Raw genomic sequence first — 15,374 nt, forward strand, 5'->3', positions numbered from 1 at the left:
CAATTGAAAGTAGCATATGTCTTATAGGTATAGCTTTCCTGGAAAGATATGGTTGGTCCTGAAAAGGACCGTTTGTGTAAATCACCGACTTGCTGATTTACTTGGAGCTGGTGTACTTGGTGTGCTTAGATAGAATATTTTATGAGTAATTTTACTAGTACTTATCTTCATTATATAAAGATGGTAATGCACTAACTGTATTGTATCATCATTTGTATTTCATATTGTACAAGGTCATGACAATCTATGTACCAGTACAGAAATAAATTGAATTGAAATAAATTGAAATTAAATTGACTTCATGAAAGCACTTAGTCTACAGTCCAAAGTGGTCTCATCATAAACGAAAACAACGTGCGTATGCTGTTATTTTCAACTTCTTGACAGCAGTTTATTTATCAAAACAAGACGTTATCTTCAATGAGGTGTCAAAGCAATGATCTGATTGCAATCAAGAAGCTGACAGCAATTAAGGTGTCCTAAGATTTCAATCAAGTCTGACATCAAGGCACTTTTGATACTCAATTAAGCACAATACAATACGAGCCTATATCATATACTTCTATGCCTATATGAGGTATTCACCATGGCAGTCAAACCGTGCTCGTTATATCATTAACAATATTAATAAAAATACGTTTCTGGAAGGAGGATGTGAAGCACTTGTTTTGTATCATGCAAAACCACATGTACCTATAGTTATTTCATGGCCCCTGTGGTACCAAACAATCTATGTAGAGTTATGCAAATTAGAGGCTCGTATGTTGCACAGTGAGAACGAGGGCAAGTTAAGCGCTCTCTTTACCTATTGGCAGTTATTTCGACTATGCTGTCTTATTGGACAGATTTGCGTGCAGCACTGAATCCCCATCGATGGCTATAAATACCTATTTTGAACAAACTTTTACTATTCTTTGATCAACTGTCGTATCATAAGAAAACGTACAAGATGTCTGGACGTGGTAAGGGAGGAAAGGCAAGAGCAAAGGGGAAGAGCAGATCATCCCGTGCTGGACTTCAGTTCCCAGTAGGCAGAATCCACCGTCTGCTCCGCAAGGGTAACTATGCCCAGCGTGTTGGAGCCGGTGCCCCAGTGTACCTGGCAGCCGTCCTGGAGTATCTGGCTGCTGAGGTCCTCGAGTTGGCGGGGAATGCTGCCCGTGACAACAAAAAATCAAGAATTGTCCCCCGTCACTTGCAGCTGGCTGTCCGCAACGACGAGGAATTGAACAAGCTGCTTGGAGGCGTCACCATTGCCCAGGGTGGTGTTCTGCCAAACATCCAGGCTGTCCTTCTCCCCAAGAAAAGCAAGGCAGCTGCCAAGTAAATTGCTGTTTGCAAATTTACAACAAACGGTCCTTTTCAGGACCAACCACATATTCATAGAAAAGCTACGCCAATGAAGTTCATTACGAATTAATTTTCACATCCCAAATACTCTCTCGTAATGCTAGACGCGATTAATCCCACTATTCTCTGTATATCGTGAATATGAAACCATAAATAAGAATTGGTCCTTGTCACCCAGAAGAGTGAAAAATCAAGTTTATAATTGATATCTGCAAAATCAACTTTGACTTAATCACTGGTGACAGACAGCTGAACTAATTGTCACAGTGTCATGTACAAGCCAAGCTTTGCTGTATTGTAAACATACACATTCATTTTATATATTTATTTGCACGCGTGAGAGAACAGAGGATTTTATTGTCTTCCCAGGAGTTAAGAAGCACAAAAAAACATATCTATAGGCTCTAATTTGTTTATGGGATCTGTCTTTTTTCTTTTTTTTTTTTTTTTCACAATATTGATAAATATTTCTGATGAAAAGAGCATCTTTTGTCTTTTTTCCTTCTTTTAATAAAGGTACGAAAATTATGTTTTAGGTGTCTTTTATTTAATTCTGTATAGGAAAAGGTAGACAATTTAAATGGCCCGCTTTTCTTTTACCTTTTTCTAACACTAACACTTACAGTTACCCTTTACTGCAAAAAGAGTGATCATTTTCTTGCAGAAAAGCAGTTTTAGCACTCAATATACATGTTGTATGTAAAATGATATGGGCCTGCCCCTAAATGGCTTAATTTGATAACTGTTTTAAACATGTACTGCTACTTTTAGGTAGCTTATTAAACGAAAGAATTTTATGAAATCCTTTTTCATTATTTCGCAAAGGCAAAAGAAATCCACGACTGTCTCAATTTTAATTTAGTTTTTAATTTTTACTATGTCTAAAGTTACATAATGTAAGGAGCCCTAAATGGTAACATATATGCTCCAGTAACGTATGTTCCAGGTCATTTAATTTTAATTTTTATATCGGTTTCCCTATATTTTGTAGTGATTCAATCATGGTATATTATGCATAATGTAAATATGTTTTTGTAAATATTTAAACTGTAACTCCACCTTTCCACGGAAAAAGCTCATATCCGATAAAATAAATATATAATTGATAAAATTACTAGAAATTTGGACAGTTTGTTAGTTTATGTGAAGAATCATATTCCCTGCACTGTATTAAAGTTATTTATTCACAGATTTTGGAATTTCTTTTCAAATCTAATGAATGTTGAATACAGCAAAATGTATTTCATTAGTTTTTTATTAAACAAATATATAAATGCATGTTATGAAGGAACCAAACTGCCAATGTGCTGTTTTATATCCAAATACAGGACTGTGTTATTTTGAAATTAGATGATAGTTGATGTGATAAATGCACCTGAAAGAAAAGTTAAGACGATCCTTGATGTTAACGGTTGGTGGAGATTTTGCCTATAATACGAGTACAACAATATTACAAAAAAAAAAAAAAAAAAAAAAAAAAAAAAAAAAAATGGTGTAATGACTTGATCTTTTCAACGGGGAAAACTTTGCATTTTTTTTTTTTTTTTCAATTTATTTTTGTGGTGCTTTTGCTGTACAGATAAGATGGCCTGCCATTCAGTTTTGTTGTCGAAACCCAATAGGAATGTTTCTCCTCTCTTGAAAGAATACATGACTTTAAAAGTACAGCATCTGTAAAATTCAGAATTTCCCCCACTGAAAAGATCGAGTGATTACAGTAAATGACCTAAAATACTGCAGTACTAAAACTTGAACCAAATTTTAGTATATAATAAGCATGTAAAATGCACTGCTAATGAAAATATGTAAAACAATTAAAAATCGAGGATCTGCACACTGGCATGCCTTTGCAAACCAGAAAACCGACTTCTTTGCTACTCATTATAGCGCATTTGCTACTCATTATAGAGATAATTAATTGTGAATAGTAATTCTTTCAAATGCATTATCAACTATTGATTTCCTTTTCATCAACTTTAATTATTTCAGAAGAAATTATACGAAGACAATTCAGGGTGGACAACGTACGTCAGCACTAATGGTTTAGCTTTTCTGATTTGTAGTGGTCCTGAAAAGGACCGTTTTGTTGAGAGTAAAAGCAGAATTTAAGCACGCTCTCCGCGGATACGGCGAGCCAGCTGGATATCCTTGGGCATGATGGTCACACGCTTGGCGTGGATGGCGCACAGGTTGGTGTCCTCGAAAAGACCAACCAAGTAAGCCTCGCTAGCTTCCTGGAGGGCCATGACAGCAGAGCTTTGGAATCTCAAGTCTGTTTTGAAGTCCTGGGCGATTTCACGGACCAGGCGCTGGAAGGGGAGCTTGCGGATCAGAAGCTCTGTGCTCTTCTGGTAACGACGGATTTCACGAAGAGCCACGGTACCGGGCCTGTAACGGTGAGGTTTCTTCACACCACCGGTGGCGGGGGCGCTCTTACGAGCGGCCTTGGTGGCCAGCTGCTTCCTTGGGGCCTTGCCACCAGTGGATTTACGTGCAGTTTGCTTGGTACGAGCCATTGTTGTTCGAATTCGAGTTCAAATAACTTGAATGATTTGGGGTATATGCTACAGAGATTTGTAATATAGCGGTCTATTTGGTGATTGGATGACCCAAATTCCTGTCCTATTTTGAGCGCACCTCATTGGATGTATTTTCATTAAAAAAAAGTCATTGAATATGTATAACTACACGTGTGCGCTTTAAATATGCAGCATTGAATCCGAGGCAGAGTGAAGGAATGACATATTTCTGCATGTATCACCAAGTTTAGTGGATTTCTGAAAGAAATAAAAATTGGCAATATAAATATAATTAATTCCCACCAATTAAGATCCAACTTCTGTAACGTTCTTAAAGTGATCTCTCTTTGCTAAGAAAAACATAGTTGCAAGATAGATGAAATGTGTTTGAACTCTACGATTTGCCCAATCATATCACTCTACAAGCACAAGTGGTCGTTTTGGCCAATCAAGTTAAGATTTGGTGTTGAAGATCGTTGGCGTCGGATAGGTGAGTATATAATACGAGGCAACCTTCGGCGATTAAGCATATTTTTCATTGCTAACAGAATATTCGATCAACATGTCTGGACGTGGTAAAGGAGGAAAGGGATTGGGAAAGGGAGGCGCCAAGCGTCATCGCAAAGTTTTGCGTGACAACATCCAGGGTATCACCAAGCCAGCCATCCGTCGTTTAGCACGCCGTGGTGGTGTCAAGCGTATCTCTGGACTCATCTACGAAGAGACCCGTGGTGTCTTGAAGGTGTTCCTCGAGAATGTCATCCGTGACGCAGTCACCTACACCGAGCACGCCAAGAGGAAGACCGTCACCGCCATGGATGTCGTCTATGCTTTGAAACGTCAAGGTCGCACTCTGTACGGATTCGGCGGTTAAGCAAACTTCTCATTGAGACAAACAAACGGTCCTTTTCAGGACCAACAAATATCAATGAAAAGCTATGCCAATAAGGTCGAATTATTAGACGTCTGCTGGCCACTATATGAGCATCCCCGAATAAAAACAAAACCTATTATATTGGAACCTAGCTTGTGCGTCTGTTTAACTCATTATTTTACATACGCCTTTTAATCGTTTCAAAATAAATTCAAAGTTTTAGGCGAACAAGTCCCCCGTGTAATAGCAACAATGTACACAGATGCCTAATCTACCCTGAGAGAAAGTACAGTAAAGATAGCTTGCTCACTATACCTTTTCGTGTGTTGGCTTTACAGTGCGGTATTGCTGATGTGGGCTATATACTGCACAGAAAGCTCTTTTTGGTCTGAAAAGCTGTAAGCCACTTTCTACTAGACTGTCGTCATCAATAAAAGAAAAAAAGTACTATTTCATACTCTCGATACGGCTTTTCAATGATCACTGACAGATCTCCCGTAGAAAAAAATCAACTTACGCTTTTGCAACGAACTTCTAGGTGTACATACTAGACCAAAGATGTGATAAAAACTCTATCCAGAAGTTTAGGGAAAGATTCAGGGACAGAATAACACAAGAATGACAGAGAGAGAGAGAGAGAGAGAGAGAGAGAAATAACCAACACCAAGTCCAAATTGCAATTTTATTGTCAATACAAGAACAAATATGTGAAGGAAAGATACTTAGATACAATTAAAGATAGAGATAAATACACCACTTTAACTCGATTCCGCATAAGTGCACACAACCTATAGGTATGGAAACAGGTAGACATGAAAGAATTTCTCAAGCAGAGAGAATTTGCAAAAAGTGTGATTCTGGGAAAATAGAAGATGAAATCCATTTCCTAGTGTCTTGCCCTCTTTATACAGATCTCCGATATGATCTTTATTCACTGTACAAAAGACAATATAGTAACTTTGAGCATCTTACCAGAATGGATAAATTTATAACACTAATGACTGGTTAGAAGAATGAACATATATGGCCACTTAGGCTCTGCCAAATATGTTTTGCTTTTTTTCTTACAAGTAGTCATACTATATCACTATGTAAAATAATTGCTATTTATTTATAATTGCATTCCTATAGTACATTTTCATCTACCATGATGTAGATGCATACGATGCAATGAATAAAGCAAAGCATATATATGAAAACAAGCCGGCAATACCGAAATCTAGAGCTTAAGGTGGCCTAATCCCAATCCAGTCAGCTTCATGCTATGTCAGCAAATTGAGCTGGGTACAATGGATCGTCATCAGCAATAAGTGCTAAGGTAACCACTTACAACAGATAATAAATCGCCCTGGGTAGGGTGAATCTATCTATTAAAAGTAGACTCTTACCTGTCGCAAAACAAACTCAACATAAAAGAGAACATCCTGAGATTTCAAGCCTCTAAGCTACTACTATTCTTCACAAAACCATTGATTACCTTATAACAGAATTGATTTCGTTTAACAAATCGTTCAATGCAATCATTAAGCAGCAATCAAACACGGTCCATTTCAAGGAGAGGAGACAAGATTTCACTTAATTTTCACCAACTAAACAATCATTAATTAATTGATAATGCTGTTATTGTGAAATCTAATTCTGTCTTAGCAAAGTTAAGTAAACTGACAGAGCCCATGAAATAATCTATAACGAAATTTTGATATCTTATTCAGTACAAACAGAATGGAAGAAAATCACGGTAAAATTGTCTTTAAAAAAAAAAAGCTATTATTTCCTTTTTATTGATTTTAAAATTTGTCTTTCTTGTTGTAGATGTTATTCATAATAATATTGTCAACTGTGCTGAAGTGCATGCTTAAGGCACTTTATTTTTAAGAGAGAATTTTTTAAAAGTATTTTATCTGCCACTAAAACCATAGTAGCTCCAATGTCCTGTAGCTGCTAACAAATAATCAAATAAAAACTCCAGAATACACAGTGATTTCACCTAATTTAAATGCATTTGTCAACATATTGTATGTGAAAATAAAAAAAGGAAAGCGTGTGCTAATCAGCAGTGTAATACATAACAATTAAGTAATATTTCCACTTGTTACTGTAGATTACGTATGTTATGTCTTTCAAATTCAATTGTGTGCCGGGGATCATCAAGGCCTCTACTTTTCAAACAGCTGATAATTTACTTATTGGTTTAGATGTTGAGAAACATGCCCACAATGAGAGCAGAGACAATGCTATACTGTGTAAATAAAAGATTGTAGAATGCAAAACGAATTCTTCTATGTCAGAGTGTAGGGATTCTTGTGCGTGTGTGAACATGCACATTTCTTGTTTGTTATCACGTGTATGTCTTATAATAACATTTGGTATAGCTTTCCTGGAAAGATATGGTTGGTCCTGAAAAGGACCGTTTGTGTAAATCACCGACTTGCTGATTTACTTGGAGCTGGTGTACTTGGTGACGGCCTTTGTGCCCTCACTGACAGCGTGCTTAGCAAGCTCACCGGGCAGCAAGAGACGGACAGCAGTCTGAACCTCTCGGCTGGTGATGGTGGAACGCTTGTTGTAGTGGGCAAGGCGGGAAGCTTCACCGGCAATACGCTCAAAGATGTCATTGACAAAGCTGTTCATGATGCTCATGGCTTTGCTGGAGATACCGGTGTCAGGGTGCACCTGTTTCATCACTTTGTAGATGTAGATGCTGTAGCTTTCCTTTCTCTTCCTCCTTCTCTTCTTGTCACCACTACGTGCGGCCTTAGCCTTACCGGCTTTCTTGGCGCCCTTGGAGCTCACTTTGGGAGGCATGGTACTTGTATTCTACCGTACAAATTGAACGTTGAATACTGGCAGAAGAGAGCGTTTTGTATTTATACAACGCGTTATGCAAATAAGGGGATCCAGCGCTACACGTTGTGAAATTCACAATCGGATTGGGTGAAGTTCCCAGCGCGCAACAAATGCAGCGTCGAAGCCGAGGCAATTGAAAGTAGCATATGTCTTATAGGTATAGCTTTCCTGGAAAGATATGGTTGGTCCTGAAAAGGACCGTTTGTGTAAATCACCGACTTGCTGATTTACTTGGAGCTGGTGTACTTGGTGTGCTTAGATAGAATATTTTATGAGTAATTTTACTAGTACTTATCTTCATTATATAAAGATGGTAATGCACTAACTGTATTGTATCATCATTTGTATTTCATATTGTACAAGGTCATGACAATCTATGTACCAGTACAGAAATAAATTGAATTGAAATAAATTGAAATTAAATTGACTTCATGAAAGCACTTAGTCTACAGTCCAAAGTGGTCTCATCATAAACGAAAACAACGTGCGTATGCTGTTATTTTCAACTTCTTGACAGCAGTTTATTTATCAAAACAAGACGTTATCTTCAATGAGGTGTCAAAGCAATGATCTGATTGCAATCAAGAAGCTGACAGCAATTAAGGTGTCCTAAGATTTCAATCAAGTCTGACATCAAGGCACTTTTGATACTCAATTAAGCACAATACAATACGAGCCTATATCATATACTTCTATGCCTATATGAGGTATTCACCATGGCAGTCAAACCGTGCTCGTTATATCATTAACAATATTAATAAAAATACGTTTCTGGAAGGAGGATGTGAAGCACTTGTTTTGTATCATGCAAAACCACATGTACCTATAGTTATTTCATGGCCCCTGTGGTACCAAACAATCTATGTAGAGTTATGCAAATTAGAGGCTCGTATGTTGCACAGTGAGAACGAGGGCAAGTTAAGCGCTCTCTTTACCTATTGGCAGTTATTTCGACTATGCTGTCTTATTGGACAGATTTGCGTGCAGCACTGAATCCCCATCGATGGCTATAAATACCTATTTTGAACAAACTTTTACTATTCTTTGATCAACTGTCGTATCATAAGAAAACGTACAAGATGTCTGGACGTGGTAAGGGAGGAAAGGCAAGAGCAAAGGGGAAGAGCAGATCATCCCGTGCTGGACTTCAGTTCCCAGTAGGCAGAATCCACCGTCTGCTCCGCAAGGGTAACTATGCCCAGCGTGTTGGAGCCGGTGCCCCAGTGTACCTGGCAGCCGTCCTGGAGTATCTGGCTGCTGAGGTCCTCGAGTTGGCGGGGAATGCTGCCCGTGACAACAAAAAATCAAGAATTGTCCCCCGTCACTTGCAGCTGGCTGTCCGCAACGACGAGGAATTGAACAAGCTGCTTGGAGGCGTCACCATTGCCCAGGGTGGTGTTCTGCCAAACATCCAGGCTGTCCTTCTCCCCAAGAAAAGCAAGGCAGCTGCCAAGTAAATTGCTGTTTGCAAATTTACAACAAACGGTCCTTTTCAGGACCAACCACATATTCATAGAAAAGCTACGCCAATGAAGTTCATTACGAATTAATTTTCACATCCCAAATACTCTCTCGTAATGCTAGACGCGATTAATCCCACTATTCTCTGTATATCGTGAATATGAAACCATAAATAAGAATTGGTCCTTGTCACCCAGAAGAGTGAAAAATCAAGTTTATAATTGATATCTGCAAAATCAACTTTGACTTAATCACTGGTGACAGACAGCTGAACTAATTGTCACAGTGTCATGTACAAGCCAAGCTTTGCTGTATTGTAAACATACACATTCATTTTATATATTTATTTGCACGCGTGAGAGAACACAGGATTTTATTGTCTTCCCAGGAGTTAAGAAGCACAAAAAAACATATCTATAGGCTCTAATTTGTTTATGGGATCTGTCTTTTTTCTTTTTTTTTTTTTTTTTCACAATATTGATAAATATTTCTGATGAAAAGAGCATCTTTTGTCTTTTTTCCTTCTTTTAATAAAGGTACGAAAATTATGTTTTAGGTGTCTTTTATTTAATTCTGTATAGGAAAAGGTAGACAATTTAAATGGCCCGCTTTTCTTTTACCTTTTTCTAACACTAACACTTACAGTTACCCTTTACTGCAAAAAGAGTGATCATTTTCTTGCAGAAAAGCAGTTTTAGCACTCAATATACATGTTGTATGTAAAATGATATGGGCCTGCCCCTAAATGGCTTAATTTGATAACTGTTTTAAACATGTACTGCTACTTTTAGGTAGCTTATTAAACGAAAGAATTTTATGAAATCCTTTTTCATTATTTCGCAAAGGCAAAAGAAATCCACGACTGTCTCAATTTTAATTTAGTTTTTAATTTTTACTATGTCTAAAGTTACATAATGTAAGGAGCCCTAAATGGTAACATATATGCTCCAGTAACGTATGTTCCAGGTCATTTAATTTTAATTTTTATATCGGTTTCCCTATATTTTGTAGTGATTCAATCATGGTATATTATGCATAATGTAAATATGTTTTTGTAAATATTTAAACTGTAACTCCACCTTTCCACGGAAAAAGCTCATATCCGATAAAATAAATATATAATTGATAAAATTACTAGAAATTTGGACAGTTTGTTAGTTTATGTGAAGAATCATATTCCCTGCACTGTATTAAAGTTATTTATTCACAGATTTTGGAATTTCTTTTCAAATCTAATGAATGTTGAATACAGCAAAATGTATTTCATTAGTTTTTTATTAAACAAATATATAAATGCATGTTATGAAGGAACCAAACTGCCAATGTGCTGTTTTATATCCAAATACAGGACTGTGTTATTTTGAAATTAGATGATAGTTGATGTGATAAATGCACCTGAAAGAAAAGTTAAGACGATCCTTGATGTTAACGGTTGGTGGAGATTTTGCCTATAATACGAGTACAACAATATTACAAAAAAAAAAAAAAAAAAAAAAAAAAAAAAAAAAAAATGGTGTAATGACTTGATCTTTTCAACGGGGAAAACTTTGCATTTTTTTTTTTTTTTCAATTTATTTTTGTGGTGCTTTTGCTGTACAGATAAGATGGCCTGCCATTCAGTTTTGTTGTCGAAACCCAATAGGAATGTTTCTCCTCTCTTGAAAGAATACATGACTTTAAAAGTACAGCATCTGTAAAATTCAGAATTTCCCCCACTGAAAAGATCGAGTGATTACAGTAAATGACCTAAAATACTGCAGTACTAAAACTTGAACCAAATTTTAGTATATAATAAGCATGTAAAATGCACTGCTAATGAAAATATGTAAAACAATTAAAAATCGAGGATCTGCACACTGGCATGCCTTTGCAAACCAGAAAACCGACTTCTTTGCTACTCATTATAGCGCATTTGCTACTCATTATAGAGATAATTAATTGTGAATAGTAATTCTTTCAAATGCATTATCAACTATTGATTTCCTTTTCATCAACTTTAATTATTTCAGAAGAAATTATACGAAGACAATTCAGGGTGGACAACGTACGTCAGCACTAATGGTTTAGCTTTTCTGATTTGTAGTGGTCCTGAAAAGGACCGTTTTGTTGAGAGTAAAAGCAGAATTTAAGCACGCTCTCCGCGGATACGGCGAGCCAGCTGGATATCCTTGGGCATGATGGTCACACGCTTGGCGTGGATGGCGCACAGGTTGGTGTCCTCGAAAAGACCAACCAAGTAAGCCTCGCTAGCTTCCTGGAGGGCCATGACAGCAGAGCTTTGGAATCTCAAGTCTGTTTTGAAGTCCTGGGCGATTTCACGGACCAGGCGCTGGAAGGGGAGCTTGCGGATCAGAAGCTCTGTGCTCTTCTGGTAACGACGGATTTCACGAAGAGCCACGGTACCGGGCCTGTAACGGTGAGGTTTCTTCACACCACCGGTGGCGGGGGCGCTCTTACGAGCGGCCTTGGTGGCCAGCTGCTTCCTTGGGGCCTTGCCACCAGTGGATTTACGTGCAGTTTGCTTGGTACGAGCCATTGTTGTTCGAATTCGAGTTCAAATAACTTGAATGATTTGGGGTATATGCTACAGAGATTTGTAATATAGCGGTCTATTTGGTGATTGGATGACCCAAATTCCTGTCCTATTTTGAGCGCACCTCATTGGATGTATTTTCATTAAAAAAAAGTCATTGAATATGTATAACTACACGTGTGCGCTTTAAATATGCAGCATTGAATCCGAGGCAGAGTGAAGGAATGACATATTTCTGCATGTATCACCAAGTTTAGTGGATTTCTGAAAGAAATAAAAATTGGCAATATAAATATAATTAATTCCCACCAATTAAGATCCAACTTCTGTAACGTTCTTAAAGTGATCTCTCTTTGCTAAGAAAAACATAGTTGCAAGATAGATGAAATGTGTTTGAACTCTACGATTTGCCCAATCATATCACTCTACAAGCACAAGTGGTCGTTTTGGCCAATCAAGTTAAGATTTGGTGTTGAAGATCGTTGGCGTCGGATAGGTGAGTATATAATTTTTTCAATTTATTTCTGTACTGGTACATAGATTGTCATGACCTTGTACAATATGATATACAAATGATACAAATACAGTTAGTGTATTACCATCTTTATATAATGAAGATAAGTACTAGTAAAATTACTCATAACATATTCTATCTAAGCATTGAGATAAACCTTGGTGTGATTATAAATTTACCATAAACATACTATAAACATGTTACACAAAAAGAATATGCTTTTAAAGAACTTAAAACCACCGTTACATAGCTGTTTACATGGCTGTTTGATGACATTGATAATTACGATTAATGACAATTACATAAGACATATAAGTAAATAAGTTACACAGATATAAATATTGTGCCATGTTCAGTCCCACTGCCGAGTCACTTCTCACAACAGTGGGACCATACACTGACATTTTAAGGGGTATGCTAAGAGTTACCAAGCAGAGCAACCACTTCACTTCTTTTCTTAAATGATTTGATTATAAAGTTGGAGAGGGACACTAAAGTATCTTTGTTGGCACTGTTAAATACATGGCATAATTGACTGTCTGGTGGCCTTGAATCAGCTTTTAGGAATGAGGTTTTACTGAAAAAGGTGACTCGGTCTGTTTTGTACATTGGGCATTGGAATATAAAATATATAATACGAGGCAACCTTCGGCGATTAAGCATATTTTTCATTGCTAACAGAATATTCGATCAACATGTCTGGACGTGGTAAAGGAGGAAAGGGATTGGGAAAGGGAGGCGCCAAGCGTCATCGCAAAGTTTTGCGTGACAACATCCAGGGTATCACCAAGCCAGCCATCCGTCGTTTAGCACGCCGTGGTGGTGTCAAGCGTATCTCTGGACTCATCTACGAAGAGACCCGTGGTGTCTTGAAGGTGTTCCTCGAGAATGTCATCCGTGACGCAGTCACCTACACCGAGCACGCCAAGAGGAAGACCGTCACCGCCATGGATGTCGTCTATGCTTTGAAACGTCAAGGTCGCACTCTGTACGGATTCGGCGGTTAAGCAAACTTCTCATTGAGACAAACAAACGGTCCTTTTCAGGACCAACAAATATCAATGAAAAGCTATGCCAATAAGGTCGAATTATTAGACGTCTGCTGGCCACTATATGAGCATCCCCGAATAAAAACAAAACCTATTATATTGGAACCTAGCTTGTGCGTCTGTTTAACTCATTATTTTACATACGCCTTTTAATCGTTTCAAAATAAATTCAAAGTTTTAGGCGAACAAGTCCCCCGTGTAATAGCAACAATGTACACAGATGCCTAATCTACCCTGAGAGAAAGTACAGTAAAGATAGCTTGCTCACTATACCTTTTCGTGTGTTGGCTTTACAGTGCGGTATTGCTGATGTGGGCTATATACTGCACAGAAAGCTCTTTTTGGTCTGAAAAGCTGTAAGCCACTTTCTACTAGACTGTCGTCATCAATAAAAGAAAAAAAGTACTATTTCATACTCTCGATACGGCTTTTCAATGATCACTGACAGATCTCCCGTAGAAAAAAATCAACTTACGCTTTTGCAACGAACTTCTAGGTGTACATACTAGACCAAAGATGTGATAAAAACTCTATCCAGAAGTTTAGGGAAAGATTCAGGGACAGAATAACACAAGAATGACAGAGAGAGAGAGAGAGAGAGAGAGAGAGAGAGAGAGAGAAATAACCAACACCAAGTCCAAATTGCAATTTTATTGTCAATACAAGAACAAATATGTGAAGGAAAGATACTTAGATACAATTAAAGATAGAGATAAATACACCACTTTAACTCGATTCCGCATAAGTGCACACAACCTATAGGTATGGAAACAGGTAGACATGAAAGAATTTCTCAAGCAGAGAGAATTTGCAAAAAGTGTGATTCTGGGAAAATAGAAGATGAAATCCATTTCCTAGTGTCTTGCCCTCTTTATACAGATCTCCGATATGATCTTTATTCACTGTACAAAAGACAATATAGTAACTTTGAGCATCTTACCAGAATGGATAAATTTATAACACTAATGACTGGTTAGAAGAATGAACATATATGGCCACTTAGGCTCTGCCAAATATGTTTTGCTTTTTTTCTTACAAGTAGTCATACTATATCACTATGTAAAATAATTGCTATTTATTTATAATTGCATTCCTATAGTACATTTTCATCTACCATGATGTAGATGCATACGATGCAATGAATAAAGCAAAGCATATATATGAAAACAAGCCGGCAATACCGAAATCTAGAGCTTAAGGTGGCCTAATCCCAATCCAGTCAGCTTCATGCTATGTCAGCAAATTGAGCTGGGTACAATGGATCGTCATCAGCAATAAGTGCTAAGGTAACCACTTACAACAGATAATAAATCGCCCTGGGTAGGGTGAATCTATCTATTAAAAGTAGACTCTTACCTGTCGCAAAACAAACTCAACATAAAAGAGAACATCCTGAGATTTCAAGCCTCTAAGCTACTACTATTCTTCACAAAACCATTGATTACCTTATAACAGAATTGATTTCGTTTAACAAATCGTTCAATGCAATCATTAAGCAGCAATCAAACACGGTCCATTTCAAGGAGAGGAGACAAGATTTCACTTAATTTTCACCAACTAAACAATCATTAATTAATTGATAATGCTGTTATTGTGAAATCTAATTCTGTCTTAGCAAAGTTAAGTAAACTGACAGAGCCCATGAAATAATCTATAACGAAATTTTGATATCTTATTCAGTACAAACAGAATGGAAGAAAATCACGGTAAAATTGTCTTTAAAAAAAAAAAGCTATTATTTCCTTTTTATTGATTTTAAAATTTGTCTTTCTTGTTGTAGATGTTATTCATAATAATATTGTCAACTGTGCTGAAGTGCATGCTTAAGGCACTTTATTTTTAAGAGAGAATTTTTTAAAAGTATTTTATCTGCCACTAAAACCATAGTAGCTCCAATGTCCTGTAGCTGCTAACAAATAATCAAATAAAAACTCCAGAATACACAGTGATTTCACCTAATTTAAATGCATTTGTCAACATATTGTATGTGAAAATAAAAAAAGGAAAGCGTGTGCTAATCAGCAGTGTAATACATAACAATTAAGTAATATTTCCACTTGTTACTGTAGATTACGTATGTTATGTCTTTCAAATTCAATTGTGTGCCGGGGATCATCAAGGCCTCTACTTTTCAAACAGCTGATAATTTACTTATTGGTTTAGATGTTGAGAAACATGCCCACAATGAGAGCAGAGACAATGCTATACTGTGTAAATAAAAGATTGT

At 37.2% G+C, this 15,374-nt stretch overlaps 7 protein-coding genes across 7 annotated transcripts; 4 read left to right on the forward strand and 3 right to left on the reverse strand.

Annotated features, from left to right (window-relative positions):
• The first annotated feature begins 2 nt into the window (after positions 1-2).
• LOC147763873 (histone H2A) lies at positions 3-1,375 on the forward strand. Its single transcript, XM_087002395.1, has one exon. The coding sequence runs from the start codon at positions 950-952 to the stop codon at positions 1,325-1,327; it is 378 nt and encodes a 125-aa protein (XP_086858521.1). The 5' UTR covers positions 3-949; the 3' UTR covers positions 1,328-1,375.
• Positions 1,376-3,309: 1,934 nt separating this feature from the next.
• On the reverse strand, positions 3,310-4,169 carry LOC147763874 (histone H3). Its single transcript, XM_087002394.1, has one exon. The coding sequence runs from the start codon at positions 3,864-3,866 to the stop codon at positions 3,456-3,458; it is 411 nt and encodes a 136-aa protein (XP_086858520.1). The 5' UTR covers positions 3,867-4,169; the 3' UTR covers positions 3,310-3,455.
• A 196-nt stretch (positions 4,170-4,365) lies between these two features.
• LOC147763875 (histone H4) lies at positions 4,366-4,894 on the forward strand. Its single transcript, XM_087002399.1, has one exon. The coding sequence runs from the start codon at positions 4,432-4,434 to the stop codon at positions 4,741-4,743; it is 312 nt and encodes a 103-aa protein (XP_086858525.1). The 5' UTR covers positions 4,366-4,431; the 3' UTR covers positions 4,744-4,894.
• Positions 4,895-7,131: 2,237 nt separating this feature from the next.
• LOC147763876 (histone H2B, gonadal) lies at positions 7,132-7,704 on the reverse strand. The gene has a single exon (XM_087002397.1). It carries the CDS (start codon positions 7,546-7,548, stop codon positions 7,180-7,182), a length of 369 nt encoding a protein of 122 aa, XP_086858523.1. The 5' UTR covers positions 7,549-7,704; the 3' UTR covers positions 7,132-7,179.
• Positions 7,705-7,722: 18 nt separating this feature from the next.
• LOC147763877 (histone H2A) lies at positions 7,723-9,095 on the forward strand. Its single transcript, XM_087002396.1, has one exon. It carries the CDS (start codon positions 8,670-8,672, stop codon positions 9,045-9,047), a length of 378 nt encoding a protein of 125 aa, XP_086858522.1. The 5' UTR covers positions 7,723-8,669; the 3' UTR covers positions 9,048-9,095.
• Positions 9,096-11,030: 1,935 nt separating this feature from the next.
• LOC106177740 (histone H3) lies at positions 11,031-11,872 on the reverse strand. The gene has a single exon (XM_013560601.2). The coding sequence runs from the start codon at positions 11,585-11,587 to the stop codon at positions 11,177-11,179; it is 411 nt and encodes a 136-aa protein (XP_013416055.1). The 5' UTR covers positions 11,588-11,872; the 3' UTR covers positions 11,031-11,176.
• Positions 11,873-12,732: 860 nt separating this feature from the next.
• Positions 12,733-13,256, forward strand: LOC147763878 (histone H4). Its single transcript, XM_087017569.1, has one exon. It carries the CDS (start codon positions 12,794-12,796, stop codon positions 13,103-13,105), a length of 312 nt encoding a protein of 103 aa, XP_086873695.1. The 5' UTR covers positions 12,733-12,793; the 3' UTR covers positions 13,106-13,256.
• Positions 13,257-15,374: the final 2,118 nt, after the last annotated feature.

This window comes from Lingula anatina, chromosome 1 (genome assembly GCF_051362555.1).
Source record: "Lingula anatina isolate TDL-2025a chromosome 1, LinAna3.0, whole genome shotgun sequence".
NCBI classification, from domain to species: Eukaryota; Metazoa; Brachiopoda; class Lingulata; order Lingulida; family Lingulidae; genus Lingula; species Lingula anatina.

What these genes read in the sequence shown, in the direction of transcription:
- LOC147763876 (XM_087002397.1), bottom strand. Translation starts at nt 7,548, where the DNA reads ATGCCTCCCAAAGTGAGCTCCAAGGGCGCCAAGAAAGCCGGTAAGGCT.
- LOC147763878 (XM_087017569.1), top strand. Translation starts at nt 12,794, where the DNA reads ATGTCTGGACGTGGTAAAGGAGGAAAGGGATTGGGAAAGGGAGGCGCC.
- LOC147763875 (XM_087002399.1), top strand. Translation starts at nt 4,432, where the DNA reads ATGTCTGGACGTGGTAAAGGAGGAAAGGGATTGGGAAAGGGAGGCGCC.
- LOC147763874 (XM_087002394.1), bottom strand. Translation starts at nt 3,866, where the DNA reads ATGGCTCGTACCAAGCAAACTGCACGTAAATCCACTGGTGGCAAGGCC.
- LOC147763873 (XM_087002395.1), top strand. Translation starts at nt 950, where the DNA reads ATGTCTGGACGTGGTAAGGGAGGAAAGGCAAGAGCAAAGGGGAAGAGC.
- LOC106177740 (XM_013560601.2), bottom strand. Translation starts at nt 11,587, where the DNA reads ATGGCTCGTACCAAGCAAACTGCACGTAAATCCACTGGTGGCAAGGCC.
- LOC147763877 (XM_087002396.1), top strand. Translation starts at nt 8,670, where the DNA reads ATGTCTGGACGTGGTAAGGGAGGAAAGGCAAGAGCAAAGGGGAAGAGC.